Source organism: Lissotriton helveticus, chromosome 2_1, assembly GCF_964261635.1.
Source record: "Lissotriton helveticus chromosome 2_1, aLisHel1.1, whole genome shotgun sequence".
NCBI lineage: Eukaryota > Metazoa > Chordata > Amphibia > Caudata > Salamandridae > Lissotriton > Lissotriton helveticus.
The window spans coordinates 1,239,721,448-1,239,744,529 of NC_136059.1; the positions used below are offsets into that span (position 1 = coordinate 1,239,721,448).

Sequence of the window (23,082 nt, forward strand, 5' to 3'; positions counted from 1 at the left end):
TTTGAATTGCAATTGTATATGCACTTTGATTTGATTACAGTAGAGCTACTAGTAATACAATGTTTTTGATATACTGTACATATACTTTGTATTGGCTTTTTAGTAGTATGTCAAGTAGATTACTTTACAGATTACTTTTCTTACACAGTACAGTATACCTTGATACTGCACTGGGACATTCCCTGTAAACAGATAAGTAAAAGCTGTTTTGGTATTTTATTTTGTAGAACCAAGCAACCCTGGCTCAGGTAAACAATACATACTTAAAGTAGTAATGCAGTTTGTAAACAGTTTGAATTGCAATTGTATATGCACTTTGATTTGATTACAGTAGAGCTACTAGTAATGCAATGTTTTAGATATACTGTACATATACTTTGTATTGGCTTTTTTGTAGTATGTCAAGTAGATTACTTTACAGATTACTTTTCTTACACAGTACAGTATACCTTAATACTGCACTGGGACATTCCCTGTAAACAGATAAGCAAAAGCTGTTTTGTTATTAAGTTACAGTTTTAAAGGGTTTCTTAGATTGTCCAAATCCACACGTAGAAACTTTTCACAGACAAACAGTCAGTGTTATCCTATGGAGAAAAATAGGGTTATTGGTTCAAAGGTAAGTATTCGGTTGTGGGAGTTGCTAATCTGTGTGTAGACTCAGGCGTCCCCCAGGGTCAAGGATGCACTCTTGTTACACCCTCAGCGGCACTAGGGCGGCCGGGTGCAGAGTGCTGAGGCCCAATGTTATCCAATGGGGGATAGTGGGGCCTCCGGTTGGTGGCTGCTGACGAGCAGGCCACTGGGTTTCTGGGAGCAAAGCTTCTGGACTTAAGGTTAGGGCAAATGGGGGTTCAAGCCAGCATAAAAGGTACACCCTCAGCTGCACTGGGGCGGCCGGATGCAGAGTGCTATTTTGTCGTTGCCGCCCTGTAGCTTTCAATGGGGAGTCTCCAGTTTGCAAACACACTGCAGGCTTGGGACAAAGGTCTTCTGGGTGCGACCACCACTTGGTGAGGTAAGTTGGGATGCTGCGGGTTGGTTAGGCACCGTCGTTTGGGCCACCCAAGGCCGTGGAGTGTCGGGTGCATCGGGTGCCTTTTAGGGTCGGATCTTCTTACCAGCTCCTGGTCGCGATTGGGGTGACCTTCCGGTTTGAGGCTGCAGGTGTCGGCTGGAGGCTTGAGACAGGTCAGGGTCACCGGGGAGACCTGCCCTTGGTGTTGGGCCATTGAACTTGGGCCGTGGGCGGTAGGGTGCAGAGTGGGGCAGACTCGCTGACTTTTCCAGACCTGGAGTCTGTTGGTGAACAAATCTGATGTTCATGGGAGACAGAATATTTTCTTTTGAAGCCAGTGCAGGTCCTTGCGGTTCTTGAGGCTGCTGGCTGCAGGACACACCAGAATTCCGCTTCTTCAGGTTCGAGGTGGGGGCAGGCCGTTAGGGGGCAGGCCGTTAGGGCTGGGGCCAAGTCAGTGGGCGTCCTCCACTTGTTAGCTTCAGCACGGCAGTTCAGTCCTACTTCTTCTTTTCTTATTCTGGTTTCTTGTCTGAGGAAGCAAAGTTCAGGGGTGCCCCATAATACTTGATTTAGGGGTGTTACAGGTAGGTAAAAGGTTGAAACCAATGGGTCCCTTTCCTGGGGTGGGTACACCCCCTATTATGCCATCCTCCAGTGGGAGGGAGGCATAAGCCTCACCCTGCTTGGCTGGGTCCCCACATCTGCAAGATGGCGAGGACTGAGAGTTGTGCTTCACCTCACCTCCCCACGTGAGGGGTGGAGTTGGCAGAGGTGGGCACACCTCCCTTCCTCACTTGGTTTTCCTGCAGGTTCTCCCGCCCAAAGTGGGGGTCAGAACCAGTGGGGACCAGTTGCTTGAAGAAGCAAGTGGCCTGGGGAATCTCACAAAGGCGGCAAGCCTTTGAAGCCTCCCCTTTGTGGACCCTGCCCATCCCGGGGGGAGATAGCTTGGCACCTCGTCCCAGGATATGCATTGTTTCAGGCCCTAGAGCAGCAGGCTCTTCTCATATGTATGATTCTGAGTATGCGATTTCCTATATTAGTAGTCAATTTATGGTGCAATATTGGACTTGTTTGTAATGCATTTTTATGGACTTTTTAATGGAATTCATTGAATAAAACATTTATAAATCAGCTTTGGAGATTTTGTGACACTCGCTGGTGAAAGTGGTGTGTTTGGTATGGATGTGGTATGAGTTACAGATAGTGTGCTTCGAAACAATCCAAAGGGAAATTGCTGCTTTGATTTGTTGTCAATATTGTGTCCTGTCCCTTTGGCAAATGAGGACCCCTCTCTTAGTTTGGTGATATCTTGACCCGGGGTCCAGAAACATGTCTGGTGGTGGCAGCTGAAAGCAGCCACTCAGCCTGGACACTAGTGGTAGGTCATTTTTCAGGGGGTACCTCTAAGATGCCCTCTGTGTGCATTTTTCATTAACTCCCACACTAACATCAGTGTGGGCTTAATATGCTGAGAAGTTTGACACCAAACTTCTCAGTTTTCAGTGCAGCCATTATAGTGCAGTGGAGTTCGTTAAATATTACAAGAGACAGTGGTCTCTGAGTTAGTGGAGAATGTATAAACAATAAATATAGCCTCAATCAGTGTGAGAAGTTGGCCTGATATATGATGCTCACTAGTTCTAGTGATCACCTTGTGTCAGTCCAAACAACCCTTATGGTGATTGGTTGTAAGTCAACCTTATAGACCAGCTATCCTAATGGTAGCATGGACAAAGCAGTCTTAGGCTAAACTCTTTTGGCATGTGAAGCCAGCTGTTTTACCACAATATAACCCCTTGAATACCAGATGAAAGGACACCACACAGGTTGTTATGAAAATAAACAGTATATTTATTAATAACAACACCTCTGAACTCTTTAGGAGGTCAGAGGGCTAAGCACATGACAATCTCTTCTGAAAAATACGATAAGTTGCACAAAATTACAATGGTGCCCTAGGGGCACGACAAACAATATACTAAGTAAGTGGAATGTGAAAGTCAATAGAAGGAATGGAGCTGTCCAGAGGCTGTTGGATCGATGGGACCACGCTACACTAACTCTAGGTAAGTAATAGGAGGCCCACGGAGCGCGTTTGCAGAGTGTGAACTCACACGCGAGATGCGTAACAAAGTCTATGGACAGTACAGTTCAAGTTAAAGGTGAGTACGGACAATGCTGACTAGGTAGGACAAAAACGACTGTGGAACTGGACACTAGGACAGTTAAACTACCCTTGTTCTCTTCCAGGGGATACTCATCAATAGTCATAAGCACTGAATAGTCCCGCCCACGTGCGGGACCCCGGAGCAATAGCCAATAATATGCATATATCTACACACATATATATATATATATATAAATACATATAAATACGCATAAAATAACCATATATATATATATAGATAATATGCATATACATATACATATGCAGCCCAATATAACTATACTAGGCTCAAAGAAACACTGCCACAATAGCCTGTAAACTCTTTACATTTGCTAAATAAAGACATATAAAACACATTATATGATAATGTAAAGAAGAAAACACTGCCTAGGTGTTCTTTGAAACACACAACCTTTATTTTCAAAGGTAAAAACAGGCAGGATCATAGAGGCAGCTTTAGCCTAGATAGGCTGCATTGTAACAACAGAAAAAACTGGCGCCATGCCTTTAAGACCTCTGAGAGCCTCCAGGCTCCCATCATGCACCACAGGTGACAGTTAGGTCAGTTCTTTTTTCCGGCTCCTTCTGTGAGGATCCTGGAGCATTGAGCTCGCCAGTTGGTGATATTTTTTCACTTTCTTCTGGTATTTCTCAAATTTTTTCGTCTTTACTCGACGTCTTTAGTCATTATCTGACTAATCCAATAATTTTTTACTGTTTTTGGGCTATTTTTTCAGTCACAATGCCGGCCTTATTTGCTAAGTGTCCGGCCTGTGGTAAAAAAATGGCCAAGACAGACCCTCATTCGGTCTGTGTAGCTTGTCTACCTTCTTCTCACAAGCCAGAACTTTGCTACCACTGCAGCAAACTTTCAAGTAGGACTTTGAGAGAGAGAGAGAAGAGCAGGCTTCAGTCCCTGCATGACAGAGGAGAAACCGTGAGTGGAAGAGAAGATGTTCACTCTAGGAAGCCTTCTTCTCAGCACAAGGATAAAGGGGAGAAGAGAAAACATCGGTCCCCTTCAACTTCGAGGGACAGATCTTCTTCCAAGGTACCTGTGTGCTCAAAATCGTCGAAATCACCGTCGCGGCATACGTCGACGCATCCCTCGCCGTCGAGGAAGAATTCGCCGTCGAAACAAGGTGAGAAACGACATGAGCGTAGGCGGTCCCGGTCTGGCTCGCCTACGACTGCAAGGGAGCGGGACTCGACGTCGTCTCATCGACGTCGACGGTCGCCGCCGAGAGGCTCGAAGCATCAGTCAAGGTCGCCGTCGAGAGGTGCCATGACGTCGACGTCGAACCGGGCAGTTGAGGTTTCGACGTCGAAGAGCCCCAGTCATGCGACGTCGAGGCACACGACGCCGAGAAAAGCATCGCCGTCGATACGCCTGACGTCGACGCCGAAGAGGCACTCATCGTCGAAAAGATCGCCACCGAGGAGATCGTCGCCGAGGAGATCGACGCCGAGGGAGAAATCGACGCCGAGGAGATCGACGCCGAGGAGATCGCTGCCGAGGGAAAAATTGACGTCGAAGAGGATGTCGTCGACGTCTCCTGCTGCAAAAAGGCCTAGAACGGTGTCCAAAGACCGGTCTAAGGTTTCTGAGTCCTCTGGGAGGTCCTCTTCCTCACCTGAGTTGCGGATTGTGCAAATCTCTCCAGAGCCTTCAAGAGCTCCTTCACCTACAGGAGCTAATATCTCGCCTCGATGGCTGGGGGAGCTCAGAGACTGGAAGATAAGGAAAATTAACCTTCCAAGGTCTCGTTCCAGATCTCCGGTGTCTGCTAGATCAAGGTCACCGCTGATACGACGTGAGCGTACTCCGCCGAGAAAGTCTCCATCGGAGAGGAGGCGAGCCTCACCATCTCCTAAGTCCTCTCATCATCAATCTTCGAGAAGACGTGATACTAGGTCTTCCACAAGGTCTACTAATTCAAAGAGTAACTATTCTCCGACATTGTCATCAACTCCTCCGAGTAGGATTTCACCAATTGATGACGTGATTACGTTTAATGAGGTTCTCTGTCGTGGTGCAGCTAAACTTCATATTGAGATGCCAGTCTCTACTGCCAAGACAACGGTAATTTTCGAGACCTTACATCAAAAATTATCATCGAGGCCTTTACTCCCCCTGGTTCCAGGTCTGTTGGAACCGGCGGAACACAAATTCTTAACACCGGCATCCTTAGGAGCGGTTCCTTCGCGGATCGCTAAGAAATATAAAGCACCGGACTCTGATCCTTTATTTCTGAGGTCTGAGCCACAGCCTGATTCAGTCATCGTCTCAGCGGCTCGTAAGAATCAAACGGGAGCGGCTTCATCATCTGTGCCTCCTGATAAGGACAGCAAAGCTATGGACTCATTAGGAAAGAGAATGTGTGCTACTTCTGCTTCCTATATGAAGGTTGCCAGCTCCTCTGCTTTACTGGGTCGCTATGACCGTTCTTTATGGGATTCCTTGTCTCGCTTTACAGAAAAACTTCCGAAAGAAGACAAGCAGGATTTTCTGGAAATCCTTCATGAAGGTGGGCTAGTGGCTAACCAAGTGATTAGCGCAGCGGCAGATGCTTCCGACTTGTCGACGCATGGCTATGCCCATGGAATCTGTGCAAGACGATCAGCTTGGCTGAGGCTTACGGGTCTTAAGCCTGAAGCGCAACACCGGATTCTGAATTTACCGTTCAATGGAAAATCGCTCTTTGGGTCTCATGCTGACGATGAGATGTCAAGAATGAAGACGGAGCTCGATACGGTAAAAGCCGTTGGTCTCGAAAAGAGAAAGGACAACTTTAGGAAGAAATACCATCCTTATGATCGCAGACAGAACCAGCAGAGGGTTCAAACCCCTCAATGGTCGTCACAACAGAATAAGGGAAGATCCCAATTCACCCAGCGTCGTCCTGGTAGAGGAAGAGGTGGTATTTCCAGACAGTCTGCACCTGGAAACAAGCAGCAACAACAAAAACAGTGAGTGCTTGCTTCCCCTGAGTCCGTTACCCACTCCGGTGGGGGGAAGTGTTCGTTTTTACCTGGACGAGTGGAAAAACATCACAAACGACAAATGGGTGCTGAATATTGTGCAAAATGGATATGCAATCAGATTCAAATCTCCTCCACTCGCCATTACTACGTTAATCTTGAAGAAAGCTATCGAGGAGGTTCCGAAGACACAGCGTCGCCAAGGCGTTTACTCCCGATACTTTCTAGTTCCAAAGAAAGGTCCAAACAAGGAGTTCAGGCCCATACTAGATCTCAGGCGCCTCAATCAGTTCATTCGGCGAGAAAAGTTCAGAATGCTGGCGTTACATCAAATAATTCCACTTCTGCATCAAAAGGACTGGATGTGCTCCATAGATCTTCAAGATGCTTATTTCCACATTCCCATCGCCCCAAAGCATCGGAAATTTCTAAGGTTTTGCATACAAACCAGTCATTACCAGTACACAGTCTTGCCCTTCGGGCTAAAGTCAGCTCCTCGCACCTTCTCAAAGTGCATGGCAGTCGTAGCGGCTTTCCTAAGGAAGAGACACATTTTCGTCTATCCCTATCTAGACGATTGGCTGTTAAAGAGTGCGTCTCCGATCCTGCTTCAGCAACATCTCACGTTCTGCATAAATCAGCTGCAGAGGCTAGGCCTGCACGTGAACTTCAAAAAGTCTATCCTCAATTCCACACAGAGGATACATTATCTGGGCGCACTTCTAGATTCAAAGGACGCAAAAGCGTATCCTTCGGAGGAGAGACTATCCTCTATGCTCCTCAAGTGTCAAGTCTTACTAAAGAATCATCGACCAACGGCCAGACAGATCTCATCTCTGCTAGGATCCATGGCGTCTTGCATCTTCCTTGTTCCGAACGCCAGGCTGCACATGAGACCTTTGCAGCAGTCATTGGAGGATCAGTGGTCCCAGTTTTCAGACCGTTGGGAAGACAAACTGTCACTACCTCTGTCAGTGCAGATCTCCATTCGATGGTGGATGCAGCGGAGTCATCTGATGGTGGGAGTGCCTTTTCAAGAGGACATGCCCAGACGATCGCTGGTGACAGATGCGTCCCTGCAAGGATGGGGAGCCCATCTGGGGTCCCTCCAAGTTCAAGGAGTGTGGTCAGAGAAAGAAAGACTGTATCACATAAACATGTTTGAACTCAGAGCGGTACATCTGGCTCTCAAAGCTTTCTTTCCAGCTCTCAAGTCACCCTCTCTGCTTGTTCAGACGGACAATACAACAACGATGTACTATCTGAACAAGCAGGGCGGAACGAGATCCAGACCTCTGTCGCTGGAAGCGCAAGCAATCTGGAAGAGGCTTCTGGCTCGGGGTATGACAATTTCAGCTGTCCATCTGTCCGGCGTTCTCAACGTCCAAGCAGACGACCTAAGCAGGCACTTCGCAGAAGCACACGACTGGGTCTTAAAAGACGAAGTGATAAGAGATGTCTTCCAGGCCTGGGGATCACCAGAAATCGATCTTTTCGCGGACGCCGACAACGCAAAATGCCGCGTCTTCGCGTCCAGGTACCCGCAACGAGGGTCCAAGGGGAATGCTCTATGGATGGACTGGTCAGAGACATTACTCTACGCTTTTCCACCGATCCCACTCATTCCCTTGGTGATCAAGAAACTGTACAAGTCGAAGACAGACATGATTCTAGTGGCTCCGGATTGGCCTCGCCAATGGTGGTACCCGGATCTCCTGCATCTATCCAAAGTGCCGCACAGGAGGCTTCCCTGCTGTCCGGATCTGCTGACGAGGGAGAACGGCAGAGTGTTCCATCCCAATCTGCCATCCCTGAAGCTAGCAGTATCGTTCCTGAGTTCGTCCAGTACGGACATTTAGGTCTTTCACAGGACTGTATGCACATCTTAAGAGAGGCAAGGAGAGCTTCTACCAGAAAGACGCATGCTTTCAAGTGGAAGCGGTTTTTCATGTGGTGTGCTGCTGAAGGACATGACCCTATTCGAGGTCAAGAACAGGTACTGTTACCATACTTACTTTCTTTGGCCAAAGCAGGTTTGCAGTATTCTTCTATTAAGGTCCATCTGGCAGCGATTACAGCATATCGAAAGTCTCCTACCCAGGTTTCTTTCTTTCAAATGCCAGTTGTGAAGGATTTTCTCGAGGGTCTCAGAAAAGTGTATCCTCCCGTGAGGGCTCCCTCACCTCCTTGGGAGCTTAATGTGGTTTTGTCTAAATTGATGGGTCCTCCATTCGAACCTATACACAAGGCTTCCCTTCAGCAACTGTCGTGGAAGGTGTCCTTTCTTGTAGCTATCACTTCTGCGCGCAGGGTGAGCGAGATTCAGGCTTTTTGTGCTACAGAACCCTATCTCGTTTTCCATGCGAATAGAGTGGTGCTTCGGACTCATCCCAGATTCCTTCCTAAGGTAGTCTCGGATTTTCACATTAACCAATCAGTGACACTACCTACGTTTTTTACTAATCCGAGCTCTTCAGCTGAAAAAGCTCTACACTCTTTGGATTTGAAAAGAGTTTTGAAGTTTTACCTTGATAAAACTAAGAGTGTTAGAAAGACTGATCATCTGTTTGTGAACTACGGTCCTCTGAATACGGGCTTGCCTGCTTCTAAGAGGTCCATTTCTAGATGGATTGTGTCATGCATTTTGTTATGTTATCAGTTGGCACGAAAACAGCTCCCGGGTAGACCGACAGCTCATTCCACTAGAGGAAAGGCTGCTACTATAGCAATGCTTAAGAATGTTCCTGTTCATGAAATTTGTAAGGCAGCTACATGGCGTTCGGTTCACACCTTTTCTCGCCATTACTGCCTTGATTCTGATACTCAGGCGGATGCTCAGGTTGGTCAAGCATCCCTGAGGAATTTGTTTGGGTAATATCTTTATGAGTGTGCCTTTTTAGAGAGCCTGATATTAGTCCGCAGGGTATGGGATGGGCTTGCTACTCTATTCAGTGCTTATGACTATTGATGAGTATCCCCTGGAAGAGAAGGATTAGTTACTTACCTGTAATCCTAGTTCTCTTCCAGGGGTATACTCATCAAAGTCATAAGCACACCCACCCGCCTCCCCGGACTAATATCAGAACGATCTCTTTTTCATGTTACCCATGCAGTTATCACACTGTTATACGCCGTCCAAAAGAACTGACCTAACTGTCACCTGTGGTGCATGATGGGAGCCTGGAGGCTCTCAGAGGTCTTAAAGGCACGGTGCCAGTTTTTTCTGTTGTTACAATGCAGCCTATCTAGGCTAAAGCTGCCTCTATGATCCTGCCTATTTTTACCTTTGAAAATAAAGGTTGTGTGTTTCAAAGAAAACCTAGGCAGTGTTTTCTTCTTTACATTATCATATAATGTGTTTTATATGTCTTTATTTAGCAAATGTAAAGAGTTTACAGGCTATTGTGGCAGTGTTTCTTTGAGCCTAGTATAGTTATATTGGGCTGCATATGTATATGTATATGCATATTATCTATATATATATATGGTTATTTTATGCGTATTTATATGTATTTATATATATATATATATGTGTGTAGATATATGCATATTATTGGCTATTGCTCCGGGGTCCCGCACGTGGGCGGGACTATTCAGTGCTTATGACTTTGATGAGTATACCCCTGGAAGAGAACTAGGATTACAGGTAAGTAACTAATCCTTACCTCACCCACGGGCCGCGGATGCATAGGGTTCAAAGTGCATCGGGTTCTCGCGTTGAAGTCAATGGAGCCTGAAAGAAAAGATGCTGCAGGCGACCAGGAGGAAGATGTCCGGTGCAATCCAAGGGTGGATTGGTGAAGAAGAGGACCTGAAAGCAGAGGGGACAATGTTCACAGTCACTAGCCAGTGACTGGAGTGGAACCAGGAAGGAACCAGATGTCGTCGTCGCGATCAGGTGAAGAGTGGACGCTTGACTCTGCAGCCACGTGGACCAGGAGGTGTCTTCGACGACCAGGATGGAGGCCCGAGCTGTCCCACGCAGGCTCTCGCTGTCGGCGGTGTTGGATCCGGAATCGGCGTCAACAGGCCTTGGCAAAGGCAACCCACGCGGTGAGGAAAAGCGTCTGGTGCGGACTAGGAGAGTCTGAGGTGCCCCTCTTTTGGAAGGGAGCAAGGGCCAGTCTGGAGCAACCAGACCAGCAGCAAACATTCAAAGGTTCGTCGTCTGGGAGGCCACTAGCCAGCCGGCAAGTGACCAGACAACGCGTCGAGCAGCAACAAAGCAGAAGGGCCCCACGCAGATCTCGTGGATGCTAGAGGGCTGATCTTCGGTGCAGGAGCTGCTCGGGGATGGGCCTTCTCAGTCCCCAAAGCACTTGGTTGAGTTTACCTCGGGAGTCGTGCTGGAAGCGAAGTGCAGTTTCTTCCAAGATGGCCAGTCCCACGTGTCTCGTCGCACCCACGGGTCTCAGCTTTGCTGCAGATGTGGGTTGAGGTCGGAGAGGACCGGGAATCCGGGTCTCGTCGGGCTCTGAAGTCTGGATCCTGGAAGGAAGACGACAAAGGGAAGCCGCTGGACGCTTGATGGTGCCTGCTTGTGCAGGGTGGACACTCCTTGCCCACAAGGGAGATTCTTCAGTCTTCTGTGGAGCAGAACGTCGAAGTCCAGAGTTTCTTCTTGTAGAGTAGTTCAGGATAATCTAATTTGGAATGGGACCAGCTCCTACCTTTATCCTGCTAAAGGGGCTTCACTACTGACTAGGGGCCCGATGTAGGTCGGTCGGTAACGGCCGACAATCGGTATTTTCGGCCGTTACCGATCGGAATACAGACAACGGGATGTAGGAGGCCGAAATCCTGCGAAATCGGCGATTTTACCGAATCGGAAAGTCACCGAGTCGGTCGGATTCCGAATCGGAAAAATGTAGGAATCGGAAAAAATCTCCGAATAGGTAATCTACCGATTCGGAGATTTTTTCCGATTACTACTTTTTCCCGATTCGGAATCCGACCGACTCGGTGACTTTCCGATTCGGTAAAATCGCCGAATTGGTATATATTCCGATTCGGTGAAAATCCGATTCCATGCGAAAACCCTAAGATTGAGATGTAGGTAAGCACAGAAATACCGATTTTGCTCAAAAATCGGTATTTCTGACTCGGAAATTACCATGGATTGGAATCAGGTGGTAACCAGGTGCAACCTATAAAAAAGGACCCAAAATGCAGTTCTACTTGCAACATGGCAGCTTCCTATGTCATAGCTAGACGGCTACGGCTACAGCAGGAAGGTGAGAGGGAATGGCAGAGAGAGGAGCAGGTGTACAGGCAGAGGGTGACCCTGTGCATGCTGACAGATCCAGAGATCCTACAGAGGTACAGGCTGGAGGCAGACACCATCAGAGACCTCATCAGGGACCTCCAACCCCTGTTGCAGCACCCCACCCCAAGGGCACATGCAATCCCTGTGCAGGTGCAGGTGCTATGCTGCCTACATCTTCTGGCGTCTGGCAGCTATCAAAGTGTAGTTGCTGTGGCAGGAGGGGTGACCCAGAGCAGCCTGTCAAGGTTCTTCCACAAGTTCCTTGATGCCATGATCCAGAGGATGGCCCACTACATTTCCTTCCCTTCCACCCATGCAGAACTGGCACAGACAAAAGCTGAATTCTATCAGATGGCAAGATTCCCCCACATCATTGGCTGCATAGATGGCACACACATACCGATTTGCCCCCCTGCTGACACCGAATACGTATACCGCAATCGGAAGTCACGGCACACCATAAATGTGCAAGTGATATGCAATGCCAAGTGTGTGATCACTGACCTGGTTGCAAAGTTTCCGGGGAGTACCCATGACTCCTATATCTTCCAGAGTAGCGGGATTTATGCACGGCTGATGGCAGGGGAACTTGGCGAAGGATACCTCCTAGGTAAGACACAGTGTCAGACCCCCATTACCAAAATTGCAGTGTGAAATACATGTATGCATGTGAGTAATGTTACCCCTTCTCCTTCCAGGCGACAGTGCATATGCCCTACGCTCGTTCATTCTCACACCTTACCTCAACCCCTCAACACCCAGCCAAAGGAGGTACAACCGTGCACACAAAAGCACGAGGAACGTAGTGGAAAGGACCTTTGGCATCTGGAAGAGCAGGTTCAGATGTCTGCACAAGAGCGGAGGTGCAAGGCAATATACCCCCATCACCTGCTGCAAGATTATTGCTGTCTGTGCAATGTTGCACAACCTTGCAGTCAGGAAAGGCACTGAGGTAGAGTTATCCGACTACGAGGACCCCGACGATGACAATGCTGTCCCACTACCACTACCTGCTGGAGTCTCTGCACCATCTGACGGCAGATACAGGCGTCAGGAGATCACAGACAACTATTTCTGAGTGAGTACAGATGCACAAACAGGTCAATGTATGTGTTCAGAAATTAAATTTAATAATGTTGCATCAACGTTACTGCACTGATGTGCAACAAAAGAAAAGTTAAACAACAAGGGGTAGGAATGTCCAATGTCCGGGTTGCCTCACCCGCAGTGGCAGTCCTATTTTTTGCTGCGCTTAGCAGGCCCACTGGGATGAACCTCACCCCCTTCAGAATGCCCTGCAGCCTCAGCTGAGCGCCTGGTGCTCCGGCGCGGCTCTGACGCAGCGCTGGCCGGGCTGCTGCGGCTGCTGCTGTCCCCAGCCTCGCCCAGGACGGGATTCACTGCGGTGTTGGAGATGAGTAGTGTCTCCATGGCTGTTGTTATAAGGCGGGTGAGTGACCTGTTCGTGACTCTTGCATCCCTGCGACGACTCAGCTCATGGTCATCCAACCTGGTGCAGAGCTGGGTGATGGCAGTGGTCATTCGGCCAATTGATGTTGCTATGTCCTTGTTGCTGTCAACGAAGGTCTTGAAGCCCTGTGTCATCTCACCCATCTGCAGGTTGTGCAGGCGCAACTGGCGATGGCAGGCCAGGATGGAATTCGCCTGCATCCTCTGTATTGTGACCATGCTGGTCTCCAGCCCTGCGAAGACGCTGCCTCCCGGTGCTGGTATTGGGCTGCTGGTAGCACGTGGCGTACGTGGAATTCTGCTGCCCTGCTGTGTGTCGCTGGTGTCACGGGGTCTTGTGCAGGAGCCTGACCCGCTGCCCCCTCCATGATGACTAATGGAGCCACTATTCTCCTCCGGGCCGGGGAAGTGGCAGGTGCAGGGTGGCTCTGTGGTGGTGTGTTGTCCGGGGAGAATACCAATGAGGGCGACTGAGACTGAGACAGTCGGGGGAGTGTGGAGTTGTGAGGGAATGTCCTGTGTCCTCCTCATTTGCCAGGGCACAGCTGTTGTCCTCCTCCTCCTGTGCTGCTGCACTGGTGCTTGCCACTGCCGCACTGGCTGTTGGTGCTGGAGCTGGTGCTGGAGCTGATGCTGCTCCCCCGCCTGATGGTGCCCCTAGGTACAAAGAAGCATTTGTCAAGTGGGTGCTAATGTGTTCCAGTCACAACTATTAAAGCATTGCACATCTCATTACAAACACGTTGATGCTGTATTACAGTTATTTATCTCATGCTTCTGCTGTGGCATTATTGGTAACTTTTGCTGAGTACATTTAGCACGATGCATTGCTCATGTCTGTTGCTAGCTGTACTGGCCTGGGGTTTGGCTGTGCATTGGGTCTGTAGGGGAGGTGTCTGGTATGGTGTGTCAAGTTGCGCATGCTTCTTACCTGTAGCTGTAGCTCGGGATGAGCTATCCAGGTCCCCAATGCCCACGACACTGGCCCTCTCGATGGTCGTCGCCACTAGTTCCTCCAGCTGAGTGAGGGGTGGCGCACGGTTTGTTCCTCCTCCAGTGAGTCCAGCCTGCTTGTGCAGGTCGGCCAGTTTGCACTTGGTCACGCCACGGATGTCATAAAACCTCTTCTTGAGGTCGTCTAGGCTCCTGTGGGTGACACCAACTGCATTCACTTTCTCCCCGATGTCGATCCACAGCCTCCACTTGGTGCTCTCCGGGACAGTCAGGGACTGCCTGCCATATAGCTGGGTGTGCACCCTCACCACCTCCTCCACCAAAGTTTGTAGCTCCATGGTGCTGAATTTAGGATTGCGCTTACGCCCTGCCTTCTGGCTCTCTGTGCTGGTGTCCATGTCTCTCAGGGATCCTGCTCACAATGCTGCTCTCTCTGTGTTTGCTCAGCTCAGGCAGCTTTCCAGAAAGTTCTGATGAGTTGCACCTGCCTGGGTTGCCACACCCTGTGGGGGAGGGTGCTTACAGCTCATTGGCTGATGTCTTCAGTGTCACTCAACCAGCTCGGCAAAACGGCATTCTCCGAATCGGTATTTTCCGATTCGGTAATTTCCGAATGTGTTCGGTAAATACCGATTCTGAATGTATAATGCCTTCCTATTGGCCTTTCGGCCCATGGGGCGTATTTATTATTCCGATTCGGCGTTTACCGATTCGGTTGGTTCCGCATTTTTTTTTTTCCGATTCGGACTTGTCCGACCCGGCCTATACCGAATCGGTAGTTGGCGAATCGGTACGTATCGACTCTCGATACCGAATGCTACCGATTCGGTATTTTTCCGATGATTATTTCCTACATATCATTTTCCGATTTTGAAATACCGAATCGGTACGGATCGGTATTTTAAAATCGGTAAATGCGTTTTACCTACATCGGGCCCTAGGTCCCTCCCCTGGGTGGGACCAGAAAGGGGGGTGGTTACACCCCCTATCCTTTGTCCGGCTTCCCGCCAGAGCTGGGGCTGGAGTGCCCCAGCAACTGGTTTGAACCGGTGTATGCACAGGGCACCTTGTGTGCCCCAGGCATGTCTCATTCCTTTCAAGCCTACCCTACCCAATACACAAAATCCTGTCTGGGGTGGTGCTAGCACCTCCCAAGGCAGGAAACCCTTTGTCCAAGCCGCCCTCGCTGGAAGGACTCCCAGCAGCAGGAGGTCAGACTTGTGTCTGTGGTGGCAGCATCCATTTTGTGATGCCAAGGCTCGAGTTAACTTTAACCGGGGTTCTCAGTTACATACATGTCGTGCCCCTCTAGAAGGGTGGAATGCTACCCCCGTCGCCAGAATTGGCGAGGGGGTAGTATTCCAATTTGTATGACACCTTACTCGACATGTTTTGATAATGTTATACCAGAGTTAGCATTTAACCGCGAGGATTATAATGCACTTAAGAGTATATGGTATAGCGTTATCATGGAACAGCTATTAGGACTTGGTTCCGCAAGCTGCAAATGGGCTCAGCTCATGCTAGAGCACCATCTCACATAATTCCAAGCACTCTGCCTTCAGGATTGATAAGGCCTTCCATAGGAGTGACTGATAGGAATATATGTGTCTATTTTAGGTTTAGATATAGGTAACTATCTCTATAGCAAAGGGTGAATACACCACCTTGCCCCAGCTGTCGTGCAGCCAGTTGTGTCTGTTTAGATGGCCAGCCAGGGGTGGCATAATACATGCTTCAGCCCCTGGTACGCCCTGGGTACACCTATGCCCTGGATACCTAAGGTATACTGTACAGGGACTGATAAGGTGGCCCAGTACCAATTGGTAAATGCACCTAAGGTTCATGCTTGTCAATTTAGGGAGAGAACAGCTAGGCTGTGGGTCTGATTAGCAGGCCCACAGCCAGGGAAAGTCGTAAACCAGTGAAGCAAAAAGCAAAAATCTGGGGTGACCATAGGATTGCAGACCCCACTCTCCTACATAACCCCCCCCCCCCCCCCCCAAACTTAGGGACATTAAACTAACCTTGACCAGGTGAGTCTTCCTGTTCTAAGTGGAAATACCTGGAGAGACCATCTGCATTGCCATGGTCAGTCCCTGGTCTGTGCTCCACTGTAAAGTCCATCCCCTGTAGGGAAATGGACCACCTAAGAAGTTTGGGGTTTTCACCCTTCATCTGATTTAGCCATAGGAGGGGCTTATGGTCGGTCTGAATCTTGAAGTGAGTTCCAAACAAGTAGGGCCTCAACTTCTTCAGGGCCCAACCACAGCAAAGGCCTCCCTCTCTATAGCTGACCAACGTTTCTCTCTAGGGGTCAGCCTTCTGCTTATAAAAGCAATGGGCTGGTCATGACCATCAATATTCAGTTGAGAAAGAACAGCTCCCACCCCCAACTCAGATGCATCTGTTTGGACAATGAAGGTTTTGGAGTAGTCAGGACTCTTGAGAATAGGTGCAGTACACATGGCCTGCTTTAGGTCATCAAATGCCTTTTGACAGCTAACTGTCCACTGAACTTTCTTTGGCATTTTCTTGCTTGTCAGGTCATTAAGTGGTGTCACAATGGACCCATAATTCTTGACAAACTTCCTATAGTAACCAGACAGGCCCAAGAAAGCTCTGACCTGTGCCTGGGTGGTTGGAGGAGCCCAGTCCTTTATGGCCTGTATCTTGCTCTCCAAGGGTTGAACCTGGCCTCCACCCACAAGGTGGCCCAGGTACACAACCTGACTCTGCCCTATCTGGCACTTAGTAGTCTTGATAGTGAGGCCTGCCTTTTGCAGGGCCTACAAAACTTTCCTCAGGTGGATCAGGTGATCCTCCCAGGTGGAGCTAAAGACAGCAATACCATCTAGATATGCTGCACAGAAGTCATCCAACCCAGTGAGAACTTGGTTCACCAACCTTTGAAAAGTGGCAGGTGCATTTTTCAAACCAAAGGGCATCACCACAAATTGGTAATGACCTCCTGGGGTAGAAAATGCTGTCTTGGCCTTGGCATCCTCAGCTAACCTGATCTGCCAATAACCAGCTGTTAGGTCAAATGTACTTAAGAAAGTTGCAGAAGCCAACTTATCTATCAGTTCATCTGCCCTAGGTATTGGATGGGCATCTGTCTTAGTGACAGCATTGAGACCCCTGTAGTCTACACAAAACCTCATCTCTCTCTTACCATCCTGGGTGTGAGGCTTTGGTACTAGAACTACAGGACTAGCCCAAGGGCTCTCTGAGGGTTCAATGACTCCCAATTCCAACATCTTTTGTACTTCTTGCTTTATGCAGTCCCTGACGTGGTCAGGTTGCCTGTAGATTTTACTCTTTATAGGCAGACTGTCTCCAGTGTCCACCTCATGTGTGCACCAGTTTGTCTGACTGGGGGTCAGAGAAAACATTTGTCTAAAGGATTGAAGAACCTGCTTGCAATCCTTTTGCTGCTGCTCAGAGAGGCTGTCAGAAAAGACTACACCATCTACTGACCCATCATCAGGGTTCTGAGTGAGCAGGTCTGGGAGAGGGTCACTCTCTTCCTCCTGCCCCTCATCTGTGGCCATGAGCAAGCCCATGTCCTCCCTGTTGACAAATGCCTTGAGCCTGTTCACATGAAGTACTCTGTGAGGGCTCCTGGGAGTTCCCATGTCCACCAAGTAGGTGACTTCTCCCTTTTGCTCAATGATGGTATGGGGTCCAGACCATTTGTCCTGGAGAGCTGCTGGGGCCACTGGCTCCAACACCCACACCTTCTGTCCTGCATGATAAACAGTTAGGACAGCCCTTTGGTCATGCCAAGATTTTTGAAGTTCTTGGCTGGCCTCAAGGTTTTTGGATGCCTTCTCCATGTACTCTTGTATGTGAGTCTAGGGAGAACCCGTGACTGAAAAGCAATGCACAGCTTGAAGGCACAAGGCCTAAGATTTAGACAAACATTTTACAATTTATTGAACAAAATCTTATTTTCCAAAGTTCTCAGAAAACTCCAAATAATTCATAAAACAATTTTTAAACGCAAACGTGAGTACATGTCAAAAACAGTCTGATCAATTTCTCAGTGTTAAGACGTACATTACACTCATAGGTTATTTAGATCACTTAATCAGATAATCAAAATGAATTCATGAACAACCCAATGCATTTCGGGTTCATTCCGAACCCTTCATCAGGGGAAAACACATTATCAGATATTCACATATGTATAGTTGAGTTTCTTAGAGTCAGTCAGATAGCGAATCTACAGTAAAGACATACAATGACCTTGGTTACAATGCAATGAGTATAAAGTGTCAAGGTGAAATATCAAAAAAGTACAATTATGTTCAGCATAATTCATATTCCTGTGGGTTCATGCATACTTATGAGCGACAAAAATACCAGAAGTGTCCAAAGAAAATTCAGTGAAGAAGGACCCAAACACCAAAGGGCAAGTGTGAACACCTAAAATAAATCCAAAAGAATTCAAAAGAAACAAACGTGTTCTCCGTGTCTTTTACTAGTAAACCTCACTTCCACGTGATCAGAAAACAAACCTCACCAGGTGTTACAACTGAACAAGACTAATGTAATACCTCCAATCTTCCGATGAAGCAGACAGATATTTCTCATGTATCCAAAGGGTAACCGTCCTACCTAATGGAGTGGATGAGGTTATACTAATGTAACTTCCTTCTAAACCCAGAGAAAATCCAACCAAAACAAGTGACAATCATTAGCGAGGTAGGTATTATATTTCTCTAAAAGAAATAGTGAGTGATCAGTAGTAATAGCGGTGTAATCCTATTGTTAAATACCTTAAAGCCTATAACATCTCTGTCTTACCTCCAAAACACACGTGGTCACCCTCTTTTGTGTTGTTTGTATAAACGGTAAAGATATCTGAAAAGTCCAGAATTAATCCTCCATTTGAGAATAAATAATTGGTAGTCTCAAAGGTTACGACTACGGTCAAAACTCAAAAGCCCCTACCTTCCGATTGTAATAGCGCCGTCCTGACTGCCGAATTGCTCCTCGTGTGCAAGCTACACGCCATGCCGATTGCCATTCATTATGTTGCTGGAGGGACGAGCCGCCGCCCCCCGAGGCATAGACATCAAGGAGGGACTCAAAATGTATTGGAGCTGCCCTGACCTAAAATGGCGCTCGTGGACAGTGTATTCATCAAAAGCCTGAGTGTAAAGGATATGTTATAATGGAGTAGGAGTAGAGAAAAATAGTAATGAATGGAAATAGGGAAAAATAAGGTAAATGATAAAAAATTGAAATAAATAAATGATAATAATAAATGTAAGAATAGAAGTGAAAGTAAAAGAGTTAAAATCTCAAAATCAGTGCAGTCATCAAAAATATGCAGAATACCCCTCACATTCTGAAGTCATAAGGGGTAGCATCCCCTATAAAAAGCACAAAAGTTCGTAATGGTCATTAAGACCCCCTGGGATCACGGTCCCTAATTTTTTGATCCATTGTGTCTCTTTCCGTGAAAGTGTGGTGTTTACGTCAATGCCTGTGTATGGTACTACACATTCAAGAATCGTGTATCTAAGTTGTGGAATAGTGTGACCTGCATTAATCCAATGTGCTGCTAATGCGGAATTCATATTTTTGTTGCGTATTCGGCTCTTATGCTCAACTATCCTTGTTTTTATTTTCCTGCTTGTCCTTCCCACGTAAATTAGTCCACAAGGACATTTTATCGCGTATATAACATTCTCAGTTGTACAGTCAGATGTATGTTTGAGGGAAATTGCTTTTCCAGTGTGGGGATGACAAAATTCTTTTCCAGTGATGACATTTCCACATTGCCCAAAATTGTGGCACTTCCTCATACCTTTGAAAACTTTTGTCTTGTTTGTTCCAGGTGCTTTTAAAAGTTCTCGAAGATTCTGAGCACGAGTATGAGCAAACAAAGGTGCTCCTGTAATTATTCCATCTAAATCAGGTTCATTTTCAATCAACTCCCATCTCTTGCGGATGATTGCTTTAATCTTAGGGGCTTGATTCGAATGTTTTAAAACAAACACCTCCTTGTTGACTCTTGGTTTGTTTTGTTGCTGTAGTAAATCTTCTCTTTTTTTAGACAACACTGTCTTTCTCGCTTCCATTAAAGTTAAATCTGGGTAGCCTCTAGATTTATACCTCAATATTTGATCATCCATCAATTGTTCACAAATGTCCTCTCCCGATGTTATTCTTTTTATTCTCATTAGTTGTGAAACCGGTAAATGTTTTTTTAAGGAGAGGGGGTGAGCACTGGTGAAGTGTAGTGCACTATTTACATCAGTGGGTTTTTTGTAAACTCTGGTTGCCAATCCCGTGTGAGTTTTCAAAATTTCAATGTCCAAGAAGTGTATTTTACTTTCATTAATGTCATATGTGAATTGTATCCGACTGTTGAGAGAATTCAATTCATGAAGACACTTTTCCAATGTCTTACGTGGGCCCTTCCAAATTACCAAAATTTCTTAATGACAATTACAAACTTTTGTGCTTTTTATAGGGGATGCTACCCCTTATGACTTCAGAATGTGAGGGGTATTCTGCATATTTTTGATGACTGCACTGATTTTGAGATTTTAACTCTTTTACTTTCACTTTTATTCTTACATCTATTATTATCATTTATTTATTTTTTATCATTTACCTTATTTTTCCCTATTTCCATTCATTACTATTTTTCTCTACTTCTACTCCATTATAACATATCCTTTACACTCAGGCTTTTGATGAATACACTGTCCACGAGCTCCATTTTAGGTCAGGGTAGCTCCAATACATTTTGAGTCCCTCCTTGATGTCTATGCCTCGGGGGGCGGCGTCGCGTCCCTCCAGCAACATAATGAATGGCAATTGGCATGGCGTGTAGCTTGCACACGAGGAGCAATTCAGCAGTCAGGACGGCGCTATTACAATCGGAAGGTAGGGGCTTTTGAGTTTTGACCGTAGTCGTAACCTTTGAGACTACCAATTATTTATTATAACGGAGGATTAATTCTGGACTTTTCAGATATCTTTACCGTTTATACAAACAACACGAAAGAGGGTGACCACGTGTGTTTTGGAGGTAAGACAGAGATGTTATAGGCTTTAAGGTATTTAACATTAGGATTACACCGCTATTACTACTGATCACTCACTATTTCTTTTAGAGAAATATAATACCTACCTCGCTAATGATTGTCACTGTGGACCAGTTCCCAATACTTGGTTGTGAGTATCCAGTTTGTTGTTTTGGTTGGATTTTCTCTGGGTTTAGAAGAAAGTTACATTAGTATAACCTCATCCACTCCATTAGGTAGGACGGTTACCCTTTGGATACATGAGAAATATCTGTCTGCTTCATCGGAAGATTGGAGGTAATACATTAGTCTTGTTCAGTTGTAACACCTGGTGAGGTTTGTTTTCTGATCACGTGGAAGTGAGGTTTACTAGTAAAAGACACGGAGAACACGTTTGTTTCTTTTGAATTCTTTTGGATTTATTTTAGGTGTTCACACTTGCCCTTTGGTGTTTGGGTCCTTCTTCCACTGAATTTTCTTTGGACACTTCTGGTATTTTTGTCGCTCATAAGTATGCATGAACCCACAGGAATATGAATTATGCTGAAGATAATTGTACTTTTTTGATATTTCACCTTGACACTTTATCCTCATTGCATTGTAACCAAGGGCATTGTATGTCTTTATTGTAGATTCGCTATCTGACTGACTCCAAGAAACTCAACTATACATATGTGAATATCTGATAATGTGTTTTCCCCTGATGAAGGGTTCGGAATGAACCCGAAATGCATTGGGTTGTTCATGAATTCATTTTGATTATCTGATTAAGTGATCTAAATAACCTATGAGTGTAATGTACGTCTTAACACTGAGAAATTGATCAGACTGTTTTTGACATGTACTCACGTTTGCGTTTAAAAATTGTTTTATGAATTATTTGGAGTTTTCTGAGAACTTTGGAAAATAAGATTTTGTTCAATAAATTGTAAAATGTTTGTCTAAATCTTAGGCCTTGTGCCTTCAAGCTGTGCATTGCTTTTCAGTCACGGGTTCTCCCTAGACTCACATACAAGTTACTTTTCCGGGCCATAGGTACTGTCTCCCATAGCACTGCACGCTAACAGTGATTACAGGTGAATCAACTTCTTTTTAGAAATAAGATAATACAGGAGTGCAGATCCACTCACATTTTCACATTCTTAACTTTTAGGTACCACTCTTTGGCTCTAGCACCCAGAAAAATGTGGCAGGACATATCGAATTTAACAACTAATCAGGCAGAAACAAAAGCCTACTCTAGCAAAGAAGCAGACACTATATATGCATTGGTTAAAGAGGTTCGCGAGTTCAGTTCAGCTACCGGATCTACCACAAACCAACTGAGACAATTGGAATACCTTATGAAAAAGGAAATTAACCAGCGGTTACATGCTACCACACTGATAGAATATCATACGGTCAGGAGGATACCCCGAGGATTGCGAATTGCCCTAAGACCCATGTTATTCAAGTTTGACAAAGCCTTCATGTCGCGGTGGTATGCGATTTTAAACAAGTGCTCTTTAGACTTGATCTTACTACTAGTGGAGGAAATTTCTAATGCTTTGAAAGAACTCACACATGACATAAACAAACTAAAAGATGATCTGTCCAGTAAAATGGAAGGAGAAGACTGGACCAAAACCTTGGAAGACATCAACAGGAACTTGGATACGCATGCTCGTGAAGTACACGAGCGCAAGACCCGAAAATTCAAACGGGATACAATTGATTATAAACTCGACGAAGTTTATACATGGGCTGACAACTACGCTCAGAGGAAAATCTTCAAAAAATCAGGCCCATCTTCATCGGAAGAAAGTGTTGCCACAGACCAAGATCTAAGCATGCAAAGACCGAGTGCAGCGTCAGTGTCCCAGACTTTAAGAAAAACTAGGGATGATACACCAACTACTTCTGCAACCGGACAGCCTTTTTTAGAGGCAGGCCAGGTGGACAAAATACCTCCGGACAAAACAACCTCTGGAAACGGAGGACCCGCAGGGGACAAAACAAAAAAAGTTACACCAGTGGAAACAGGCAGACCAAGACGGGATCTGAAGAAATAAATTTGGATGAATCGTTGGTGATCAACATTTCACGTAGAAAGTTCAGTCAAAAAGAATTGAAAATACTTGAAAAGGGACTATCGTTTGTACCATCATACAACTCACATGCCTTGGAGACA

General features: G+C 46.5%; 1 protein-coding gene across 1 annotated transcript in view; it reads left to right on the forward strand.

The window, feature by feature from the left end:
- The window catches only part of PRDM9 (PR/SET domain 9), a 1,629,505-nt gene that overhangs the window by 391,996 nt on the left and 1,214,427 nt on the right, over positions 1-23,082 (forward strand). Inside the window, exon 5 of the mRNA XM_078676140.1 lies at positions 228-248. Coding sequence (XP_078532266.1) covers positions 228-248 — 21 coding nt within the window. The remainder of the gene's footprint in view (positions 1-227; positions 249-23,082) is intronic.